The following is a 25,980-nucleotide window of genomic DNA, read 5'->3' on the forward strand; positions in this document are numbered from 1 at the left end:
CCCCCTTCGCTCCTCTCTCTCCCCCCTTCGCTCCTCTCTCTCCCCCCTTCGCTCCTCTCTCTCTCCCCCCTTCGCTCCTCTCTCTCTCTCTCTCCCCCCTTCGCTTATCTCTCTCTCCCCCCTTTGCTCCTCTCTCTCTCCCCCCTTCGCTCCTCTCTCTCCCGGAGGGAGCTGTGGTGTGAGGAGAATCAGTGGAGAACAGGGCTCTGTCCTGGTGAGTGACCGGCGTTAGCTACAGGTAATGTTAGCTAATGTCAGTCACATCACAGGACTGTTGATACTGATCCATAACAGAAACTAATGCGCAAGTATCAGCCGTATCTCACGTTACCTAATGCAACTCCACACTACGTCTTACGGTGCTGTGTACCGGAGGGGAGAGAGAGAGGAGCGAAGAGGGGTTCGCTCCTCTCCCCATCGGATACCGCTGATACTTGCTCATTAGCTTCTGTTATGGATCAGTATCAACAGTCCTGCCAGTAACGTTACTATATTATCAATACTACTTTAGTTATAGCCTGATATATATGATAGCTAACTTTACAATGTTGTGATGTGACTGATGTTAGCTAACATTAACTGTAGCTAACATTAACTGTAGCTAACATTAACTGTAGCTAACATTAACTGTAGCTAACGCCGGTCACTCACCAAGACAGCTGTCCTGTTCTCCACTGGTTCTCCTCACACCACAGCTCCATTTCTCTCCGATGGCCGTTATTTCTTCTAATCCTTGGCTGCTCCTGGTCTCTTGGACGCCTAGCACCTATTTTCAACCTGTGTCAAAACTAGCATTGTGATCCATGTTTATTCATAGTTAGACCGGCCGCTCTCCCCCATGTCACGTCACACGCGGGAGGTCACGTGGGGAGGCTTTTTTTATGCGGAAGTAAAAATGTCTTACAAAAACGACGCCAGATGTCACTGTTGTGTATATTTCTGTATATCTTTTTGAAAATCTAGTGTATACATCATTTTCCTACACATTTATTCACTGGTGTCTCAAACCTGCAAGTTCTTTAACAATATTTTGTATAGTGCCATGCTGTATCTTGTAACATATCCATGTATGTAACACATGGATGACATTATGCTGGGTTGCAATGAGGCCACAGTTTTCCTGGAAAAGAGCAATTTTGAATTGGAATGTAAATTCACCAGTAGTAAAATGTTGTGCAAGTTGGATTGGATATAGGACACTCATCCACAAAATTATACAATTTTGTGACAACAGGCCAGGTGTTGATAGACAACTTTGGGCTTGCTTGCTAATTTGACATATACAGTAGCAATCATGCCATGCTGTGCTCTGCACAAATGTTGGCTCCAGAACAAAGGAGCCGAGGAAAAAGCCAGTGTGTTCAGCACGGCTCTGTGCACAACACAAGAGCAAGCAGGCCATTAGCTAGCACCATCCAAATCATTTCCACTGTGACTCACAGGCCAACAACAACAAGCAAAAACCATCCAGACGTAACAGAAACACCACAGCATTCAACCTCAATTCACAAGATAAGGGTGCCAACATTGAGCAGGTTTTAATAAGCACTATACTGCCATAAACCTTTTTTCATGTATTGTTGGATTAATTTAACAAAATGTATCTTTAATTTTATATTCAAGGAACTGACCATTTTTTGTCTTAATATTAACAATTGTACCATCCATCTTCAAATAGTGTTAAATGATATGCTATGTAAAAACAGGAAACATATATCACAATACATACGAACACATCAAAATTACAAAAAAGTCGGCCATTAAATCCCAGTACCTTGTAAGTAGTTTGAAATAATGACCAAATGTGAGTGAGGGCCAACTGTGCGGAAATGGCTGGGCTTTGTGTTGCAATGTTGCAGAACTTCTGCGTGCAGGATTGAAAGTGATTCTTGTGTCCAGGCATATGGATCGTGATCCCTAACCTTCAGTGCTCGTCTTTGTGAAACTCCTGCTGTTGCCCAACTAATAAGCCTTACACTAGACAAATACCAGATGTCTGAAAAAAGATTTGTCCTGAAGCCAAGTGGCCAGACATCTCTCTGTCCAACCCTAGAGCTATAGACGAGTTTATTTCCCCACATTCTGAGATGTTCCTGTCATCTTAAGGAACACCTTCACTTACAATACCATTGGTGTGTCACATCATCTATTGTTTCGTGCCAGAAGTATCTATATTAATCTTTGGTTCATCTTTACTTTGTCCAGGCTGAGACCCTTGATGGCATAGCGGCCAACCAAACGGGAGATGTGATCCACAAGAATGATAAGGACTACGGCTTCGTCTGCCTCAACAAGGACCAGACTCATGGCCTCTGTCGCAACTACAGAGTCCGCTTCCTCTGTGGAAAACTGGGTACATTCATGACTTACTGTCTGTGTGTATGAGTACAGTTTGTGTCTGCATGAGCTTTTACACACATTTCCTGTCTTTTCTCCATACATCTGGACCCAGCTCTCCTCCTGCGTCTCTTTGCGTCCCCAGCATCCTCTGTGTCCTTCTCCAGATTGGAGTGAGAATAGTCGTTGTACAGACTGCCATGCTAGCAGGCTTTAGCATGATTAGCTGTCCCTGGTGTAAACATGGCAGCAAGTGGCGTGAATGCACAACAATGGCATGAAACATGAAAGTTTAATAAGTTACTAATATAACTTATTGATAGAAAAATAACTAATTAAGTAACCTAAAAGGAGAAAGTTCAAAGTTTAAAATAGTACAAATCTAGCAAGAACAACTGCAACAAGCTGCATTCATGGTTGGCGGGTGCACACTTTTTTTTAAAGAGAGCTTAAGCTGATCGACGTTTTATTAATATACAGACATGAGCCCTCCAGAGAGTGTGTGGAGGCTGCTCTGGTTGCCACACAAAAGGCACCGCTCCAAACCAACTGAGAGACCCGGCCTCTGTATGGGCCAGATGCTTGTGTGTGTATGTGTGTGTTATGTGGAGAGTGCTGTGATCGTTCATGTCAATGAGTACAACACATTCATCACTCCACAATAACCCTGCACCACTACAGATGGACCAGATGACAGCGCTCCAAAAGAGAAGCCACACATATCTCTGGCGCCCCCTGGATCAGGCCGGGGAATTGAATGAGTCACCTACTACTTCTAGGAAAAACATTGTTTGATTTTATACAGTTGTTTCTCAAAAGTCTATCAAGATATTTTTGGCGATCTTGTTTTTTCCATCTGTATAGTCCAACCCAGTCTCACGGCATTTTGTGTTATAGTCACAACATTTAATCTATTGATTCGTGTTCACCATCACCATTTCCCCCTTTTTTTCGTGTCACACAGAACGATTTTAGAAAGCAATGTATTTCTATTGGTAGTATGTTTTGTGCCTGCAGCACGTCTTTTTGTCCGTTCGGGTCTTGGAAGACTCGACCGAACTGTGGTTCATAAAAACATGTTCTTACTCAATATCAAGCCACGATTATTTTTTTTATTTTAAATCGTATAATGTCGGACTTTTTTTGCCGTCCGTGAGGAAAAGAAATGGCTCAGGGCCTCAAAATACTGAAATATGTATTATTTAAATATATTTTTCCTTCTAATTTGTTATTATTTTCTAAATAACACTGTTATTTACTCAACAATAACACACAATTATCCTTGTCTTTATTTATTTGTTTAATTCTATAATATCGGGCTGTTTTGCCGTCCGTCAGGAACTGAATTTCAAAAACAAAGTCACCGGAAACAGACGTAGGCGATACACACCACACACCCACTGAACTGATTACCCAAGATCCTTAGCACTGGTTGAAGCTCGGTGATTGGATGTTTTAGCCGCAATGCACGTTGGGATATGGTGTTAATGCGATATGAAATAACTATCAACAGAATTGCGGTGCCAGGCAACAGCTTGGGGTGAAAACAGTATTTCGGGTCTCGAAGTTTGCATAGTAATGCAGTTTATCCTTGTTAATTACACAACATTGATTGGTTTAAATTGTGTACAATGCTTTTGTGTTTTCCCCCTTCGATTCGGAGAATGAGTTTAGGATGGCCGAAGACACTATATGAAATAACAGAATCCCATAATGGGTACATAATCCTCAGCTATCGTTTGGGACCACAGTCTCTTTGCTTGACAAACCCTGTGATTAATCTTCAAGCTCTGTGATTGGATGTTGGAGTGGCAATGCGCCAAGGTTACGCCGAGCATCAAACAGCTCTATGAAATGGAATGAAACCACGGCAGACTAACCAAAACTGGACTCAAACGGGTCCAGCTCCGAAAGGGAAAATTCAGGGAAGGTGATTGTCAAGTGCCAACAATCAGGAGAGATATTTGATAGTTGGTGCTTGACCATTTATCTGCAGATCTCTATAAAGTATATTCATTACTCGTTATTCTCTACTAATAGTTAATAGTTAAAAACTGTATATAATGGCTATTTTGCACATCCATTTCAAGATTTCAAGGTTTTCTAAGGTTTATTGACATATCATATACACAACTATAGTGTAGTTATGCAATGATGGCAAACTTGGGTCGCAGGTTCCTCAACAGTGCATTACAAGACATCTATCAATATGTGTGCACCTCCACCATTAAACTGTCATATTCTGCACATTTCTTATTCTATCTACATACATCTTATAAGAGTATAATACATATGTATAATATCAGTTAAAATAAGTGCTTCAACATAGTTAACTTTGCAGGAAAGCAATATATTAGACTTTAAGTACTTTGTCAGGCTTAATATTTATCTGTAGATAGATAGCCCCGAAGAAGAAGAAGAAGAAGAAGAAGAAGAAGAAGAAGAAGAAGAAGAAGAAGAAGAAGAAGAAGAAGAAGAAGAAGAAGAAGAAGAAGAAGAAGAAGAAGAAGAAGAAGAAGAAGAAGACCTTAACCTAAAGTATTATTTAATGTTTAAATAAAGGTTAATCCGTTTTTCTGTTTTGCACCTCCTCCTATTAATATCTTTGTGCATCCTGCACTAAACTTTTTTATTGTAGAGATCACTTACAGTATCTTCTTGATATTTTATATTCTATCTTTCTATCATTGACCTTCTACTTTCCCCCTATTTTGTATTTACTCTTAATATTTTTTTCATCAAATATAACTTATTCAACAAACAAATTCAATAACGTGCTTTCACCAATATGCGGTGCGGGTTAAAAAACGGTCAAGTTTAAAGCGTTAACACAACAAATTATACTTTTTATTATTAGTGTAGGACACTTATGTATAACATCTGAAGATGTGTAGTTTTATTCATGTTTACACAATGTTACAGGATATTGCTATATTATTTGACATGTTTTACTTTACACATTAATATCTGATTTGTAAAACATCATAGACAGAAAGGTATATCCATCATTTAATGGTAAGCTATTGCAATTGTGATTCCATAGATGTGTCTCCCATCCCCCACAACCCCTGACTATTCTCTTAACTCAGTATTTACATTCTTATATTCAAAGGAAATCAGTAATATCTTAATATATCTTACATCTTAATATCAGCTGTGATCCGCTACCTATCTACCAATTAGATCAAATATAAAAGTCAGCCGAATTAATATTGATACTGCAAGGAGACATATTGTGTGAAGAGAAATTGAAGATGTTGTTTAATTGCTGATATATTTATGATCCACATCACGTATTCAGTTTCGGTGGCATTTTGAAATTCAGTTCCTGACGGACGGCAAAAAAGCCCAATATTATAGAATCAAACAAATAAATAAAAACAAGGATAATTGTGTGTTATTGTTGAGTAAATAACAGTGTGTTATTTAGAAAAGAATAACAAATTAGAAGGAAAAAAATATTTGAAAAATACAGATTTCAGTATTCTGAGGCTCTGAGCCATTTCTTTTCCTCACGGACGGAAAAAAAAGTCCGACATTATACGATTTAAAATAAAAACAATAATCGTGGCTTGATATTGAGTAAGAACATGTTTTTATGAACCCCACAGCTTCCGGTCTTCCAAGACCCGAACGGACAAAAAGACGTGCTGCAGGCACGAAACATACTACCAATAGAAATGCATTGCTTTTAAAACCGTTGTGTGTGACACGAAAAAAAGGGGGAAATCGTGTTGGTGAACACGAATCAATAGATTACATGTCGTGACTATAACATGAAATACCGTGAGACTGGGTTGTATAGTCAGATATCCTTTCACTTGGCTCAGCAGCTCTTTTTGGGAAGTATCTCGGGTGGTGTCCATGTCAACAGACATAACAGAACCTTTCAGTTGTAAAAATAGTTTTACTACTGAGTAAGTGCCAAATAGTGGGCGACTACAGGATCTCACTATGTCCTCTAAAGGTCAAGATGCAGGTGGCCGGAGCAAATGTCATGTTGGAATTGGAAGCGTTCTTTGTATCCCTCTGCATGTTTGCATGAATTCTCCTGTTTCTTTTCAGCTGTTCACTTATAACACTGTCCCCTCTGACCTTACAAATGTAGTCAGTTTAGTAGTCAATCCTGCCCCGCTTGAACCTTGTTTCTTTTTTGTTCCACTTTTTTAGTTTGGGCTTGTTGCTGCTTACTTATTGTACCTTTGGTTAACACATTGTGGGCAGAATGATGGTGCTTCTTTATGTGACTACTGGATTTCTAGTCAAAGTAGAGGAATAGTTAATTCGTCTTAAAGATATTGAGTAAAGGCTGATTTTACACGGTGACTGCGCCCCAATATACAGTGGGGCAAAAAAGTATTTAGTCAGCCACAAGTTCTCCCACTTAAAAAGATGAGAGGCCTGTAATTTTCATCCTAGGTACACCTCAACTATGAGAGACAAAATGAGAAAAATCCAGTTCATCTCAATACTTTGTTATATACCCTTTGTTGGCAATGACAGAGGTCAAACGTTTTCTGTAAGTCTTCACAAGGTGTTCACACAGTGTTGCTGGTATTTTGGCCCATTCCTCCATGCAGATCTCCTCTAGAGCAGTGATGTTTTGGGGCTGTCGCTGGGCAACACGGACTTTCAACTCCTTCCAAAGATTTTCTATAGGGTTGTGATCTGGAGACTGGCTAGGCCACTCCAGGACCTTGAAATGCTTCTTACGAAGCCACTCCTTTGTTGCCTGGGCGGTGTGTTTGGGATCATTGTCATGCTGAAAGACCCAGCCACGTTTCATCTTCAATGCCCTTGCTGATGGAAGGAGGTTGTCACTCAAAATCTCACGATACATGGCCCCATTCATTCTTTCCTTCACACGGATCAGTCGTCCTGGTCCCTTTGCAGAAAAACAGCCCCAAAGCATGATGTTTCCACCCCCATGTTTCACAGTAGGTGTTCTTTGGATGCAACTCAGCATTCTTTCTCCTCCAAACACGTCTAGTTGAGTTTTTACCAAAAAGTTCTATTTTGGTTTCATCTGACCATATGACATTCTCCCAATCCTCTTCTGGATCATCTAAATGCTCTTTAGCAAACTTCAGACGGGCCTGGACATGGACTGGCTTAAGCAGGGGGACACGTCTGGCACTGCAGGATTTGAGTCCCTGGCGGCGTAGTGTGTTACTGATGGTAGCCTTTGTTACTTTGGTCCCAGCTCTCAGCAGGTCATTGACTAGGTCCCCCCGTGTGGTTCTGGGATCTTTGCTCACCGGTCTTGTGATCACTTTGACCCCACGGGGTGAGATCTCGCGTGGAGCCCCAGATCGAGGGAGATTATCAGTGGTCTTGTATGTCTTCCATTTTCTAATAATTGCTCCCACAGTTGATTTCTTCACACCAAGCTGCTTACCTATTGCAGATGCAGTCTTCCCAGCCTGGTGCAGGTCTACCATTGTGTTTCTGGAGTCCTTTGACAGCTCTTTGGTCTTGGCCATAGTGGAGTTTGGAGTGTGACTGTTCGAGGTTGTGGACAGGTGTCTTTTATACTGATAACGAGTTCAAACAGGTGCCATTAATACAGTTAACAAGTGGAGGACAGAAGAGGCTCTTAAAGAAGAAGTTACAGGTCTGTGAGAGCCAGAAATCTTGTTTGTTTGTAGGTGACCAAATACTTATTGTACCGAGGAATTGACCAATTAATTCATTACAAATCCTACAATGTGATTTCCTGGATTCTTTCCCCCCATTCTGTCTCTCATAGTTGAAGTGTACTTAGGATGCAAATTATAGGCCTCTCATCTTTTTAAGTGGGAGAACGTGCACAATTGGTGGCTGACTAAATACTTTTTTGCCCCACTGTATATGCTGCCAGCCTCTACCAAGTGTGCTTTTCAGTAGTCCAGGAGTACTCATTTGATTGACAGCAATTAAGTGCTGTGTCAGCAGTGAGGAGATGTATATGTGGAATGAGCCATGGACTTTGAGATAGGATTCAATCTTTTAATATGGACTGGTGTTGCTGTGTGTGTCTGTGTAGGCTGTGTGTATTTAGCAGTGTGTGTGTCAGCTGCGTTGTGTGTCTCTAACTCTCACCGTCTCCCCTGCAGTTCGTCCTCAGGCCTCCGTCTCCATCGACATGTTGTCCAACAGCAGCATCCTGGAGCTGGGGGACGAAGCGCAGGGCTGGAGGTCCGGGGACCGGGTAGTGGTCGCCAGCACAGACTACTCCATGCACCAGGCGGAGGAGTTCAGCCTGATGCCCTGCTCAACCTGCACATCCAGCCAGGTCAAGGTCCAAGGTAAGAGAACCAGCAATGTGTGAGAATACAGGGCTGATCCTGGATCTGCCATCAGAGCTGTATGCCAACTAGACCTGTCAGGAAAAGGCTATATGTTTGTTTCATTCATACACAAACAGATATAACAACAAGGGGGTTTCATGTTAATTAGTTAGTTGGGTCACATGGATATCGGCGGCACTCTTAGAGAATATAATCAGGTGTTTACCTGTGTGAGGTTTGTGTGGAAGAGAGCGGAGAGTATTGCTGTATATGATATACGTATATATATATATATATATATATATATATATATATATAACATGCAGTGGCGAACTGTGTCTATCACAACTGGACCTTCTGTAGACACACACACCCCCCGCCTCCGTCAGTGCAACGGCCAGGGCATTCTATCAAGGATGTAGAATACCTTGGTTGAAGGATATTCTACCCAGAGACCCAGAACAAGATCTGATTGGTTGCTTTCTTTTCTAACACAAAACCACTGAAAAGCGTAGTGCATGGTCCGAGAAGGACACACAAATCAACGTAACACTGTAATATCACAGATCAACAACACGGATACCATTCTCATTTATTCATTTTATATACATTTTATTTATATAATTAAATAAAAATGTTGTTTGTTTTATCTGAGTGTTCCGGGGTATTCTCTGAATACCTTGAAGGCCCTGATGCCACTGATAACATGTTGTGTATCTTATAATAGGTTGGCAAGTCTCTAGCAAAATAAGATTTTGTTTAAGGCATCTTTTGGAACTAAGTGTTCATTCTTGACATCACATCTCCGGACCCAAGCCCCATCTTTTCAAAAGTGTGGATTTTTTTTTCTTTTTCTTTTTTACAAATTCTAAACTGAATATCTTTGTTTTGTTTTTTTTTACTTGACTTTTCTTTTTTTACTTACATTTTTGTTCACAGTGCAATCCGAGTCTAAAGGGGAGAGTGATTTTGTATAGAGGCTCCTAATGGAGGATGCCACAGTGCTTGTTCACACCTGTATAGCAAGACTGAGCTAATACAATACATGAACATCTGTTTGCTACAGTAGAGTGCACTGCAGCAGGAGTGTGCATGTGTGGGAGAGAGGAGAGACTTCAAGTGAGTGCAGAGCCTGAGGAATGCTCCTCTCATCTTAATGGAGCGGACATCAGGTTCTTTTTGAACATATAAAACAGGCCCGCTTCCTGGGCTTAAACAGAGCTGTGGTGCTTTCATTGTGCTCCAGCTGCTGTGGGCTCCCTCTCCACAGCTCAGTGTCTTCTGTTTGCATCTGTTGCCCATCAGCCAGGAATTTGACATTTCATTTTCAAATAGATTTTTTTTAATTCTCCATTTTTTGAGAAGATGAAAGTATTTGCCAGCAGGCTGCCCAGCTGCTCTCGGTGCTTTAAGAATACCTCATGCTACAAAGTATGCAGAGTGCAGTTTACTCGCACAATCTGTATATATATACTAATCATTTTGTACGTGTGAAAACGTGCTTTCCACCTGCCACTACTTTGACAGTTCCTGTTGTGGGACAGTTCCTTTGGTTCTTCATTGGTGCCCGAATGAACAAGTCAAGAGAAACAAAATGAAACCCTTGATAGAGAAATACTGTGTATGTTATTGGTTTGTTTTTGGTGTGCACTGTTCATTGATCGCAGAGACACTGAGTGGTAATATTGATGCTCTCTATTTTAAATATGTGGCTATGACATCAGGCTGACCTGATAAGTTCATGCTGCTCTCATCCTCGAATCAGTTCTCAGCTACATCCAGCCGGTTGCAGATCAATAGATAAAAGAGTGGCGACCTGACCTGATTTATATAATATCATATGTGTTTCTTTTGTCATTATTGATAATGAAACTCTGAAGATGATGTCGGTCCTGTTTGATCAGAATCAGAATAACATTGTTTGAGCAAAGAGACAGTTAAAGACATAAGTAGAATAAATAAATGAAACAGTATTAGGTAAATGTGATGTTATACATGTCAGTAACAGCATGGTACGAATGAGGTGGACCAAATAGAAAGTAATAAAGTAGCAGCCAGGTAATGGCAGTAGAAAGGTATGCATGTGTTATTTGACAGCACTGTTGTCACGGTAATGGGTAGTGCAACAGCGTGTTCACAGGAACAGCAGCTCACACACAACACTGCCAAGGCTGCTGCTGTGTGTGAACCTCTCATTGTCCGACAGCACTTGTGTTTCCTTCTGGGCCACGTGTCAGTCCCCTGCCTTTCCAAGGTAAACACATTTATTCATTTCAAATTAAAATAAAAACCGGCTGTGTAAAAAAACCAGTTTGTACATGTTTGATTGGAAGGTAGGTCTGCAGTGAGCTGTTAGGGCATCTCAGGTCACTGGTGAGGCTTCTTACAAAACCCTCGAGAAGTTCAGGCAACAATATTCGCAAACACACATTTTGACTTAATTTTAAGGAGAGTAAATTGAAATGTCAAGCAATGTCAACTTTGTGGTACAAAAAACACTTTGATGCAAAGTGCGCCACAAGGTTGAAGAAAACCAGAAACAAGCTGGCCTAATGAAAAGCACCGTGAACATAAACACGCAGCACATCACTCACAAACTGGGTCTTAATTCATTTCTGAAGATGGCAAAGCATTCGGTAACCTTCACCCAGAGCTGGTTCCAGAAGAGTTGAGATGCTGGAATAAGAACAGCTTAATCTCACTTAGTGTGTGCCGTCATCAGAGCGAGGAGACAAGGCTCCATCAAAAGGCTCTCTCACGAAGTGATTCTCTTTACAGCATTACAACAACAAACCTGCATCAAATGTACAATTCTTACGATTTCAACTTATCATCATTCTCTTTCCCAATTTATAATTATTTTCAATGTAGTACTTTTAACGGTCATTGACAGAGTGCAGAATGGGTGAGACACAATGCATGCAGGTACTGTAAGCCGTACAGAAGACACAGCTTCATGGTTCTGATCTGATCCTGGATCAGGACTCACGGTCTGGTTCCAGTAGTTTGCAGGTAGGAGAAGAAAATGCAAAGGATACATTTATTTTGAACAGATGTTAGTTCAAGTGTTGAAGACAGGAAGAGTCCTCTGAGATTAACTACTGTCGTCATAACAATAAAAGACATTTCAAAGAAGTGTTTGTTATGAACACTGAACAAACCCTTCCCCTGAAGGCACCAGCTCCAACAGGCCATACAAGTGAAAAGCATCTCTGATGCTATGAAATGAAATGTACCACTTCTCTGTCGTCCCGGTAACGTCTGGGTGATGCCGGATGTGTTTCCATCACGTCCTGCACAGCATTAGAAACACGGACTCACCGCCTCGTCTCAAACACTCTCTCTGACGCACTTTGGCAGACTACAGCACATGTTTGTTCACTTGTCGAGCTCAGACTATGAGCAAGTCGTACTCTTCTGGAAGCAGACACAACAATGATATCACATTCCAAACTGTCCCGTCTCGTCCATCAAGAAATTGAAAAACATATCTGAAAAACAGAAATAAAAAAAACTCAGCACTTCAATTCTGCACTGCTGTTGCAGTCTGGACCGAGCCGCTGGCACCGGAAGAAGGACCTCTGATGGAGTGAAGCGGATCGATCACTTCATCAATCTCACGATTACAATTCAGTTTTTCACTCTGGTGTTATTTTACAATTACAATCATAGGCAGAAATAAGCACTAATGGAGAGGTGTCATGCCACGGGGCGGGTGGTGGTGAGGTGCCTTGCTCCAGGGCTCCTTGGCACGTCTCCAACTACCAGTCTTATCCCATCTGGACTTGAACCAGCAACCCTTTGGTGTCCAACTCCATACAGTCTGACTTCTGGAATCGACGGCAATCAAACCCGTGCCGCGCTGGTGAGAGCACTGAGTCCTAATCACACTAAAAACCGAATTGTTGATTTGAATCACATTTATTATTTCAACAAATTCAACCTAAGTTGAAAGCAATAATATTAATATTGAACCTAATATTTGTTATTTAAACGTATTATTATTGTTGCTTTCAAATAACCTCATACCGTAATGTCAACATGTCCAGTCACCAGACAACCGGGAAGATGCCTCTCTTCCATTTGAACATGTGTATCATCTCTTTCTGTAGTTTGTGCCATCTCGGAGAAATGGCTTGGAAAGGAAAAGAAATCTCGTCACTGAAAAAGAACAGAATGAAATGTGACCTCGTCCCAGAAGATAGCCGTTGTTTTCAGTGAGGCATTATCTGCAGCAGAGCACTCCCTTTCAGCTTGACCAAAGGCCAGTGCGGAGACAATACGAGCCCTCCCCTCTTGCTGTAACCTCACGGTGCGTATCTGTTTAACATTTAAAAATCTGCCCAAACAGATTAGCATCGCACACTGAAACCATCGTTATTGCTAGGATCCCTTCGCAACTAGATGTTATCCCAAAAAGCCCCTGTGTGTGTGTGTGTGTGTGTGTGTGTGTGTGTGTGTGTGTGTGTGTGTGTGTGTGTGTGTGTGTGTGTGTGTGTGTGTGTGTGTGTGTGTGTGTGTGTGTGTGTGTGTGTGTGTGTGTGTGTGTGTGTGTGTGTGTGTGTGTGTGTGTGTGTGTGTGTGTGTGTGTGTGTGTGTGTGTGTGTGTGTGTGTGTGTGTGTGTGTGTGTGTGTGTGTCAGCCCAGAGCTGTGCTGGAGTCAGGGAGGTGTTTGGGCTAACTCAGTGCCAAGGTAAAGTCTCAGCCTGCATGCAGAGCGGTGTGTTCCTGACTGAGCCCATTCAAACTGACACACACACACACACACACACACACACACACACACACACACACACACACACACACACACACACACACACACACACACACACACACACACACACACACACACACACACACACACACACACACACACACAGGATGACACGCATGCAGGCTTTGTAAACTATACTATTCTGTAACCCTAGCCTAAAATAGGACACATGATATTAGCCTTCTTCTTTTCTTAGGTCCATATTTCTATTGTCATAATACACTTAAGTAAACAACACTTTTATTTATTTGCATTGCATTTGAGGTTTATGAAATCCAAGAGTAACGTAAAGTAATCAGGTTACATTTTGTATTGTGATACTCGGATAACGTTACTGAATACTTTGTTTTACAGGTCACTTAAAAAGGAATACATTTGTAAAGTACGCCTATATGCTCGTATGAAACCATACACTCATTCACAGAGAGGAAGGTCAGCCTTCCGCCCTCACTGTTCTCCCGTTTGATTCAAATGTTTTCTGTCTGTGTCTCTTGGAAAAACCCTTTTCCCCGCGTCAGCATAATGTGAGATGACACGTCCTCTGAAAGCTGTCGCTTCCTTCTCCTGATTCACGCACCGAGAAGTGAAGTTTGTGTTTCTTTGGCCTTGGATTTACGAGTTCAGCATTTATCTTCAAATGTCCTGCCCAGCTGCATCAAAAAATCCGTCCATAAAGCCCCCCCCCCTCTCCTTTTCCCCCCCTCTTGCAGACGTCACTAGTGTTTGGCCAACCAGAGGACATCCTGTTGTTATGAGCCTGAGGCCGCTCCTCAGAGCTCCTATCAATCTCCGCCTCTCTATAATCTGTCTCATTAATCCCTGCCCGCGTGCCACAGTGATAATGGAGTCTGTTCCCCACTCCCTGAGGTTATTCACACACTCAGAAGGTGTGCTGCTTTTGTTGTTGGAAGCTGGGAGCTGAGAGGCAGTTGAGAGAGATACACAGACAGATAGCAAAGGCTATTTATCAGTTGGTTGTTACAACCTGGGCCTGAGTGAGGAACACATGCTCTGAAGTTAATCAACCAGTTAAGCAAAACGCAACATCTTGCAAGAAACAGCGTCTGAGGGCTTTTCAACATTTAACAAACTATGAATGTGTCATACCCACTTAACGGGAAGAAACACAGCTATCAGGCAATATTAACCGTTTTTAGCTAAACAAAACACAAGTAATACCAAGCCTCTGAATTAGCCCTGAGCGAAAAAATGCTAACGCACTTGGCACAGAACTCACGGTAGAGATACCGTATTACTTATCGGATCTGCACAAACAAAGTATCACATGAAAGCTGAGATTCCACAGATTTTAGAGGTATAAGTATCATCACTGTGCGACAAAAACTCAGGGCAGCGAATGTGAAACCAGACGACAAACAACTTAGCTTTACGGAGCCAAAACAGCAAAACACTTCTTACCTTAGCTGTTGTTCTGATCGAAAGTTGTGTTCAATGGCATTAAAACGATAAAAACGCTGCTGAAGGATAATCCAATGGTTAATCCAATGTGTCTCTGTCACTTTTAAATGATTACTGATAATCCATCATCATATTGATGTCAACAACAGAGTTTTCATATATAGCTGCTATGATATGTACGAGAGTGTATAGTGTAGTGACGGCTTCCGGTTCCGGGCATTCTGGCCACGCATCACTCTATTCACCAATGGGTAGTGTTTAGATGGATTTTAGGAACGTCCCCTCGATTCTATTAGCTCTAACGGTTTAAAAGAGGTGTCAAGTGTTTTTTTTCTTCTAAATCTCTCTAAAAAGGTCACATGTCACTTGTTTTGCATCAATCTTGATACAGGGTACTAATTATATGTTATAGTTTGGATTCCTAAAGCTTTTAGTCTACCATCCCATCATTCAAGGGTGGTTTTCACTATAAGTAATGTTTTTTTTTGGACGGACACTATCATTTACATTGTTTTACTGTGTTCAATCTGAATTTACTTTCAAATAAAAAAATTCTATTTGTATCATTGCTTTGAGAATAAAGATTATTAATGTAACCCTTTCAGAAGTGAAGATATAGTCATTTGTTGTGGGAATGTCCTTTCCGAGCCTGAGACCTGAAAAACAGGCTCGGGGCTTAACTGGTTAAAGCAGTAAAGGATTTAGCATTATTCTATTTATATCCTGACATTTACCTAGCTTTATAAAGCAAAGCCATTCACCATGAGATAAGGCTCTGAGATCTGATGATGCCAGAAGAAATATCAAGTTTTCTCTTCTTTCTTTGAAAGGCAATAACCATTGCTAATATTAGAAAGGACATTTAAGGAATGTTAGAATTCTTTAAGACATTTAATTTAAAAAAGTTAACCAAAGAGTCATCAGTGAAATATTTAAAATGATGTTGACATGCAGATAGGAACTTTAGTCTTTTATGTTAGTTTATGTTAAGTGCTAACAGCTTATACTAATACTGATACATCTATTTTAAGTAAAGCGTTACAAAGTTTGGATATCTGAGTGAATATGATAACGGTACTGTGAACAGCTCTGTGCTGTAGCTGCTCGAGCTAATGCTAGTTAGCGTTAGCTTCTCCGTCAGAACCTACATGTTTTCAGATACTCAGCTAGAATGAGACATTTAAAAGAAGAATTTACAATACCTAACATAACTGAAGAATTGTGATGCTACAGTCTCATTAGTATGGTTATGACCAGTAGCTTATGATGGTTAATTTGTGCAAACTGTAGAAAAATAATCATGGTTTTACTGTCTGTCAACATAATTACAAGTGCTAGCTGCACATATACTGTATGATGTTTGCCTCAGCATGATGTCCTCCTCCTTTGCAATTGGTGTGTTTGTGTGTTTGTGTGTTTGTGTGTGAAGGTAAGGCCAAGTTCATCCACATGGGTGAGGAAGTAGATGGGGTGGACATGAGGGCGGAGGTGGGCCTGCTGACTCGTAACATCCTGGTCCGTGGAGAGATGGAGCCCGGCTGCTACGGCAACGAGGCCTGCAACTTCTTCGACTTCGACACGTTCGGTGGGCACGTGAAGGTACGCTGCTGTTTCAACCTTTTAATTGACAGAACGAAACAACAGGTGGCTAACTTATGAACCAGTTCCCACCGGGGGGGGGGGTCATAGTGTGCTTCCTGAGAACCAGCACTAAGCAGAGACCTGCTTCAAAATCCGCTACCCATGGTTATTCATGCTTTCTCTCCAGCAGATAAGGCATCACAATCTGAGGCAGCATTTCAATGAAGCACCGTTCATTGAGTTGCCCAAACAATCTGAGTCAGTTAGCAAGGTCGTCTGTGTTGTCTCCGGAAGCTCAATAAGGATATTTTTCTACAAATTAGACTAAGCTGAATGTTTCTTTTACAAAACTAAGAAAAAAGTATTTTATGGTCCCTGAATGTGGAAAGCTCAAATAAAAAAATTAAATGTTCTGATGTATAAAAAATGTAAAAGTAATGTAAAGGATGGTTAATACGGTTGATTAAATCCAAGCTGTACAAGCCTGACAATCTGCGACAGGAGAGAGACACAGGAGAGGAAAGGACCAGAGTGTCAGTACAAGGACAACATAACCCAAAGAAGAGAGTCTTTACTTACAAAAAGAGGCGCAAAGATGCTAAAAATGCTGGCAGGCTAACTGGTAAAGGGCTAAGCTAAATCATAGTCCGGGGGAAAACAGTCAAAGGTCTAAAACCAGGCAGAAGACAGGGACTGGAGGGCTTTGGAATGAAATGCTGGAAAGGCTCATGGCACAAAGACAATCTGGCAGTGGACTGAGGAGTGGGTGAGAGGAGAGTCTGAGCTGGTGGAGGACATCTACTGACGGGGGTCGGGTCTGGAATAGAGTGGTGCAGAAACAAGGCCTACAAACCGGAAACAAGTTGGCATTTTGCCACTTCAAGTTCCCTTTTCTTTAAGTAAATGGGGTCTTTTGTACGTGTTCGTGATTAGAAGCCTGAAGTGAGGTCTGTGGTTGAAACCCAAGAGATTTTCACATTTTTTTTCTTACATAAATACCCCGACAGTGGCTCAGTCAGTAGGGGCTTGGACTGGGAGCCGTAGGGTTGCCGGTTTAAGTCCCCGACCAGACCTAAATATGGAGTGTGGACTGCTACTTGGAGAGGTCCCAGTTCACCTCCTGCCCTGCCGTGGTGCCCTTGAGCAAGGCACCGGACACCCCCCTCACCCCCATTGCTCCCGGGCGCTGTGCAATAGCCCACTACTCCTAGGATGGGTTAAAAGCAGAGACAAAATGTCACTGTGTGTGCTGTGCTCTGCATGTGTGACCATTAGAGAAGGTTTCATCCCTCCCTTCTTCTTCTTCTTCTTCTTCTTCTTCTTCTTCTTCTTCTTCTTCTTCTTCTTCTTCTTCTTCTTCTTCTTCTTCTTCTTCTTCTTCTTCTTCTTCTTCTTCTTCACTAGTAAATGTCAGAAGTTGCTATGTGTCATAAAAAGGGAGGTTGCTAACAAGTATCTAAATAAACTACGAAACGTCACCACGCTGACATTAGCCTTCTTATGCCATGTGACCATGATATAGTTTGTTTATAGCATCGCGTTAGCTTTTTACTATGCACGAAGTGGCATTAATATTTGGAGATTAACTGCTGAACATAACGTTTTAAGTATCATGAATGTGTGTTTGCCAAAGAGCTTATTTTCTGCAACATACAGAAATCCAAAGGAAAAATCCTAGTACTTTTTGTCGACGGAGCCCTTTGCCAATGCTAACTTCCGGGTTGGCCAACAAAAATACGTCTTCACTGCACCACTCTGAGACAGAACACAGACAAGCAAAGAAAATAAGAATGAAAAGTTAAAAAGGAGAACTCAGAACCATGACAGAGAGACTGTGTTCCTGCTGCCTTCATGCCTCTGTGGCCCCAGGGCAGATATCATCCTATTAAACATTTCCATCACAGTCTGTCACACATTACCATGCATGCACATAGGAAAGCCTCTGAGATTCAAGTGAAGCCCTTCCAAACGCCTCAGGTAAACTTACCCCTTGACAGTTGGTTGTGCTCAGACCTCGTATCTCCACCAATATCAGGAGCTCAGAGCAGCAGCCTTAGTTTCCACTTGTATTTTTTTCAGATGCCTAATGACCCAACAACACGTTCTCACTCCCAACCCGTCACATGTTGACGGTCGGTCAGGGCCCCTCCCTGTCACTCTATTACGGACAGGGTACCCCTTGTGAGTCAGTTTTCAATGGGCAGGGCGTCCCATAGACCTTCATAGACCTCCCATAGCGTTGATAATAGACGCCATGAGAACGCTCCCCGATGGTCGTTATTATTTATTTTTTAATAGTCTCAATTTCGCCGATTTTCTTGTTGCCCCAGCTGGTCGACACCTCTTTTAGCAGAAACAAAGGCTACATTAATGTATTAAATCGATGTTAATCCATGTGTGTGGTTGTGGAATTAATGGATGTGCCGTTGTCCGTTACAAACTCTTCATCTACAACCCTAATTATATTTAAAAACATTTTAGAAGGCCTCGAAATACTTTAATGTAAATTTAAATGTGAAGGGATGTGTGTAATGTGGTGATTGACATTATTCACCCACAGATCTATGGGTATTGTTCCGCACGGACATTTTAGTTAACCGGACTTCCTGTTGATGTGAAATCCGAAAACATTTTTTAAAAATAAAATAATACTTTATTCCGAGTTTGCTTGCTTTTCTCTTTGGAGGTCATCACATAACGGCATTGTAATACACGGTTCGGCTGCATTAAATATTACATATCTGCCGTAGTTCTCTATTTATAGAGCCCTGATGAGAAGACTTCTGGACAAACAGGAATAACTGCCGCCGAAACTGAAGATGTGATGTGGATCATAAATATATCAGCAATTAAACAAAATCTTCAATTTCTCTTCACAATATAAGTCTCCTTGCAGTATCAATACTAATTCGGCTGACTTTTATATTTGATCCAATCGGTATATTGGTATATTTACACCATAACGGAGCACAGCTGATAGAAAGGGACGTGGTTAAAGCACGTTATTGAAATGTATTATTTTTATTATTAGATATTAATAAGAGACACAGACAGACAAACTAATAAGGCTTTATTTAAACATTAAAGAATACTTTAGGTTAAGGTCTTATTTTGAATAAGAAAAAAGCATTGGGGGTATACATATTAAGCCTGACAAAGTACTAATATATTGCTTTCCTGCAATGTTAACTACTGTATGTTTAAGCACTTATTTTAACTGATATTATACGTATGTATTATACTCTTATAAGATGTATGTAGATAGACTAAGAAATGTGCAGAATATGACAGTTTAATGGTGGAGGTACACATATATTGAAAGATGTCTTGTGATGCACTGTTGAGGAACCTGCGACCCAAGTTGTTCATCTCCGACCTTGTCAGGTATTGAACATTCAATAAATAAAGAACACAGAATTATTCATTATAAAAAACAGAATTTGTGTGACTATCACAGGGTTTATCAAGCGAAGCGGAGAGAATACTTATTTCCGGGTGTACAATTCTCTAAAGCAACTGAGCTGCTCCGACCCTCGGTCCTGACGGACTCCAACTTGTGTTTATTAATCAAACCAATAAATAAACACAAGGATAATTATGTGTTATTGTTGAGTAAATAACAGTGTGGTTTAGAAAAGAATACAAAATTAGAAGGAAAAAACGATGAAACATACAGATTTCAGTATTCTGAGCCCCTACTCTCCGCCTAACTGACGGCAACAAAAGTCCTACATTATTCAATTAAAATAAAGAAGTAAAAACAATCAGTGTGGCTTGATATTGAGTAAGAAAAAGGTTGATACAGTAAACGCTGTGAGAATGGATCTGCAGAGAGCATTTCGCCGCGATCCCAACTCGTCTATTACCAACATTCAGGGAGCTCTATGCAAGTCAATGGGACGCCCTGATAGTTGAAAACTGACGCGCAAGGGGTACCCTGTCCGTAATAGGGTGACGGGGAGGGGCCCTGACCGACCGTCAACATGTGACGGGTTGGGAGTGAGAACGTGTTGGACCCAGAGCCCCCCCTCTCACCCGTCATGTGTTGCTCCAGCAAGCACCGAGGATGAGAAGGAGCCAGACATGTCCAAGAGATAAAACCTTATGAAGGGGCCTGGCGTAGACCAAGACGCCGCCGTGCATATGTCCTCCACACTCACGCGTTGAACAAGGCTGTTGAAGGCTCTCCCCGCCTGTCCATAGGCATGTGAAATGCACTCGCAGAGCCATCCTCTCAGGCGTTTCTTGGACAGAGCTTTACCGGCAACACCATCCCCAAAGCACACTAACAGCTGTTCAGTGCGCCCAATGGAAGCCGTGCGCCCTACATAACATGCCAGCGCACGCACCGGGCAGAGGAGGTGCAATTTAGCCTCCCTGGCCCCAATATGGCGTGGAAGACTAAAGCCTCCTTAGGTTCTTGGGAACAAAGGAGGGGTTCGGTCTGAGTGTCGCCCCGCTACGGTCACCCCGAATCAAAAGGCAACTCGGGTGCCCCGACAGAGCGGTCAGCTCGCACACTCTCTTGGCCAAAGTCAAGGCAAGCAGCAAAGCTGTTTTCAATGACAGAGCCTTCAGGGAGGAGAGCTCCAGAGGCTCAAATGGTTATGTGACCAGAGCCTCGAGCACCAACGGCAGATCCCAATGCGGGGTGGAGACATGCACCACTGGGCGCTGTCTCCTGACCCCCTGCAAAAAACGCACCATAAGCGGTTGACTAAAGGCTGGCCTGCCACCAAATCCCTCATGGCAGGACGAGGTGGCTGCTGCATACACCTTAATTGTGGAATAAGCAAACCCCCTGTCCGCCAGTATCTGTAAGTAGGACAGAATAGAGCCCAACGTACAGGATAGAGGCTCTAGACTCCTTTCTACACACCACCGCTGGAATCCCAACCACTTTGTCCTGTAACAGGCTGTGGTGGATCCTGCTCTTGCTGCCTGGATAGTCTGAATAACTTTGTCAGGCAGTCCCTCCCGTCTCAGCCTGTCCAGCTGAACGTGTGTGGGGATAGGGAGTAGCCAAACGGTACTCTGTTGTACTCGTAGGCTATCCCCTGGAAGGCAAATGCAAATACTTTCTTTGCTTTGGAGAAATTTTCGACATGAAAGTAAGCGTCCTTCAGGTCGATGGTTGTGAACCAATTGCCCGGCTGCCGTGGTTCCAGTAATTGGTTTACATAATGGAACTTTTCGCAGGCAATGTGCTGATTCAAGCTGTGAAGATCCAGAATGGGTCTGAATTCTCCTGTCTTCTTGGGAACCAGGAAGTACATGGAGTAAAGCCCATTTTCTCTGTCCTGAGAGTGCACACTGTTCAAAGGAAACATCACTATGTAATCTCCTCCTGGATGATAGATTTGCCTGAATGGAGGAGGGACGCTGCAAAACTGGAGTGAGTACCCCAGTTTCAGTGTCCTGTCCATCCACTCTGTCAGTCCACAGCTGAGCTTCCATTCCCCCTAAAACTGTGTTAGGGGACCTGCAAGCAGCTGTGGAGTCGCAGCTAAGAAGCTATAGCACTCTCTGGTGGCCTACTCCGCCGCCAAACCTTCCATAAAAGGAAGATTGGCCCATGGGGGGCTGACACAGAAAGGGCCGATTTTCTACTGAGGTCCTTGAACGCACCGCGGCACGCTCTCGTGGGGCCCAATAGTATGAAGCTGCAGCGTCGGAGACTGCAGTTTCAGGAAAAACTTTCACACCGGCAATAGCGTCTCTTGAACCCGCACAGTGCTTTGACAGCACTTTCTGCGCTTTATTCCACTCACGTGCGCGCGCCCACCTGCTGCTTCCTTTACTGGAGTTTACAGCAGGGCGGCGAGTGTTGGACAGTGTTCTGTCCTCTGAGGATGAGCGTAAGAAGCAGCATACACCATCAAGCTGCGACTACTCCTCATCCACGTGACCAAGGACATCGATCCAAAGAGCCCTTCCGTAGACACAGGGGCTCCCAGGAGATCATCACGGCCTTTTTGGAAAGTGCCATGCGGTATGATGCCCCAGGGACATCACACGGCAAGCAGCGGCGGCCACACCGTAGACCAAGCTATTAATTCGGCCGATGCTGCGGCCAAATAATCGCGGTGGGGGCATCTTGCGGAAGAGCAATGAGCGAGACGTCCAACACACCCGTGTTTATTTGCAGCCGTCCTGTCACGCGGCAGCGGGGCAGAGGTTCTCCGCCCAGCCTGCTGCAGATGGGCTGCCAGGCTCCGCTGGTCATCACCAGGGGGAAGTACAGACCTGGGCGGTGGACTTGACGCCGGACCCCGAAGTGCCCGACAACGAGAATTCCTCGTCGTCCTCCTCCCGGGCAAACGGAGCCATCCGCCCCGCTGGAATGGCGAATGTGAATGGCACCGCCTCGGCCATATCCTGGACCCCCAAACACTCGAAGCAGAGGTGGTGTTGATTGGCGCCCGCTATTAAGCCAGGGCACGAAGGACAGGCCCGGGCCTCTAGAAGTGGCGACTCCATGAAGGTATGATAACTTCTTTCTTCTTCTTTCAAACGTTTTACTTTCTCTGTCATTTGTTGCTCGCTGAAGAGAAAAGGATGACAGTCAGGAGGCGTAGCCACCTTCTATACTCTGTGCCTGCACGCGCATTCAGGTAGGCTCGCCCCGATTGGCCGGCTACGTTTATGCAACTCAGTGTGTGAATGCTCGCATAGCATGGTTAAGGGTAGTACCCATAGAGTCCAGTAGAGGGCGGAGCCTGTGTTAAATATAACCTCCCTCCATTCTAGATTTGCAGCCCTCTTCTGTGATTCCTTCCTCCTTCAACCGTCCTTTCAAGTCCTTTTTCCTCAACACGGCACTTGCTTCATGCTGCCTTCTCTTCATCTCACTACTGAACCCTACATTGTTTCCCTTTTCCCCATGTGCTTCCTTTGTGAACTATAGACTCTCCCCCTTATCACCCCCTGCCAAATCATAAACCATACTAATACAATTAAAGGTACTGTTTATAGATTGTAGATCAATTGAAAGAAACCCTCCTCCTTTCTTTCTCTCTGCTCACTCCTGCTTGTTGCTCTTTCATGCCCCTCTTTCCTTTTCAGTATCCCTCGTTTTGCCCTCATCCCTCTTTCCCTTCTTTCAGTTTGATATTCTTCATTGACTTGAAACAGCCTTTGTGTCTTTTAATACCTCAATTTGATTTGAAGTGACTGACGTGTATCTGCGCTCCTCTTCAGGTGGAGCGGGGCTTCCGGGCGGTTCATATATCGGGGGTGGAGCTGCAGCACATGGGCCAGCAAACAATGGGACACTACCCAGTCCATTTCCATATGAACGGAGACGTGGACGAGAGGGGGGGCTACGACCCCCCCACAGCTGTCACCGACCTGTCCATCCACCACTCCTTCTCCCGCTGCGTCACCATCCACAGCTCCAACGGACTGCTGGTACGTAAGGAAGATTTATTGAAGTTTAATTTTTCAATTGTAATACATTTAGAGTATTTGTAAGCATAATTAAGAAAAAGTTAGACCTTTTGGGAAATATGCTTATTGTTCAGGTATTATCTTCGTGTCTGACGCTTGTGAATAAGCACAATTCCTGCAATTGAAAACTTGTATATAGTATAAAGTTGCCATTTGATTGACCTAAATAGTTTTTATATTTAGGTCAGAGCACATTTTCAATTGTCAGGTCACATTTAAAACACCCACACTTGATGACACACTTCATTGAAAACACTTTATGACACCAAAAAGAACATTCCTGTGTGAACTTGAAATGGATTTAAACTAAACTAAAGAGGACATATTATGTTCATCTTCAGGTGTATATCAGTATCTAGTGTCTCTACTAGGACATGTCTCCATGCTTTAAAGGTCCCATGTCATGCTTTTCTGGTTATCACCCGTCCCCTTGTGTGCTATGAAGCTTCTGCATGTGAACGGTCACAACCCTCAAAGTACACCCTGTAGGGAGTAAAACTCTAACACAGAGAAGACCTGTCTGCTGCCCCAGAACGCCTCGTTGGACATTTCTCTTTTTCTTCCTGGGTACAGTGACGTGAACATGCCCAGGTCCAAATGGACCAATCCGTGGAGCTCCTCACACACTCTGCCGTATCTTTTCTCAGCCGCAGATGCGTGGATCTCCACTCACAGTTCGCCACACACTCACGTGTGTGCTCAGGCTGAGTTCATGCTGAGTTTCGCGTAGTCTCGAGAAACCGTTTCCTGGTTGCTGTCTTGCAGCAACCAGGAAACGACACCAGTAATCCAGCTCACACTGTCGGCTCCTCGAGTCTCAAAGGGCGGAGCAGCGAGCCCCGCAACGTCCCGCCAACACGGCCCCCAGACCCCACGCAGCATTCTCATCTGTTTGTCTGGTGTCCTTTTCTGGTTGCTAACAAACACCATTGTAACACATCAACACACATCAGAGCACAGTGGGCTCACAGGGAGGGGGGGGGCAGGAGCTCCAACAAGCCGTGTAGGACAGAGAGTGAATACACAGGCTCTACAGAGATGCTGTGAGAAACCAATGTGAGTGTGGAACATTGAACAATGTGAATCTATTCTAGTAGACCTCAACTATGGAATTAAGATCAGTAGAAATGGCCGTGACACGGGACCTTTAATGTTCAGAAAGCTCTTTATTGTTCTCATACTGCCTGTCTTTTCACCCTCTGTCTGAAACCAGAGCCCGGTCTGCTCTGATTGGTTAGCTGGCCGGCTCTGTTGTGATTGGTCAACATCTTAGAGATGTCCCGCCCCTTAGCCTACATACAATGTGTTGAAGCGCTAGACAATAGAAGTGTGAGTGTTACATAGTGATGTCACTTTGTCACAAAAGTAAACAAAGGAGTCCAATGGAGGCGTTTCAGGCAGCGGGGGGGGATTAGCCTTTGAAACCATTTACATGCACAATAACATAACCCACTACAGGAAAGGGAAACCCCCGTAAATAGCATAATAGGACCTCTTTAAAAAACTACAGTATGTACAGTCAAAGTTTTCAGCTTTCTTTTGGGGTTTTTAATTGACAAAAATAGCTCATCAGGCAGGTTGTTGCACCTCATCACCTCCATGTCCTGTTGGCTCCCATGTTAAATCCCCTAGTTTTCCCAGAAACAACAATTACTGAAGAAACTGCTAAAGAAACTTCAGAGTGCCTGAATAACTAAACATATATATAATCACACTTTGATCTGAAGGTCCAATTGAAAGGGCAGGCAGAAATAGCTGAAGGGTAATTTTCAGGTTATAATTTCATGCCATCAATGCCTGTGGGGAGGCTGCAGGAAGTCAGCCAAGGACATCGATCCACATCCTTTCATAACAGATGCATTCAGTGAGCAACCTTCATCTGAATGTTTGGGGCACTATCGTAGAACACAATATCTCAATTCATCTGTGCCCAGAGACAAGAAGGAAAGACACTCTGAAGTGATGTTTTAGAGTCTCACTTCTTGCAGTATTCAGTCATGTTCAGTCAAAGTGTATGATATGCATTAAGTAACAAAAGAGCAGCCCCCCTCCTCCAGGTTGAGAAATGTTACATTTAACATCTTAAATTAAGCCCTGAAAAGTTTCAGTCAATTTTGGAAATGATTTCTCCAATTGAGGACCAAGGCATTG

At 43.0% G+C, this 25,980-nt stretch overlaps 1 protein-coding gene across 1 annotated transcript in view; it reads left to right on the forward strand.

Moving 5' to 3' along the window:
- The window catches only part of LOC117462441 (cell migration-inducing and hyaluronan-binding protein-like), a 96,075-nt gene that overhangs the window by 32,955 nt on the left and 37,140 nt on the right, over positions 1 to 25,980 (forward strand). Inside the window, exons 9-12 of the mRNA XM_034104684.1 lie at positions 2,206 to 2,353; positions 8,433 to 8,624; positions 16,229 to 16,398; positions 23,581 to 23,790. Coding sequence (XP_033960575.1) covers positions 2,206 to 2,353; positions 8,433 to 8,624; positions 16,229 to 16,398; positions 23,581 to 23,790 — 720 coding nt within the window. The remainder of the gene's footprint in view (positions 1 to 2,205; positions 2,354 to 8,432; positions 8,625 to 16,228; positions 16,399 to 23,580; positions 23,791 to 25,980) is intronic.

This window comes from Pseudochaenichthys georgianus, chromosome 3, assembly GCF_902827115.2.
Source record: "Pseudochaenichthys georgianus chromosome 3, fPseGeo1.2, whole genome shotgun sequence".
Lineage (NCBI taxonomy): Eukaryota > Metazoa > Chordata > Actinopteri > Perciformes > Channichthyidae > Pseudochaenichthys > Pseudochaenichthys georgianus.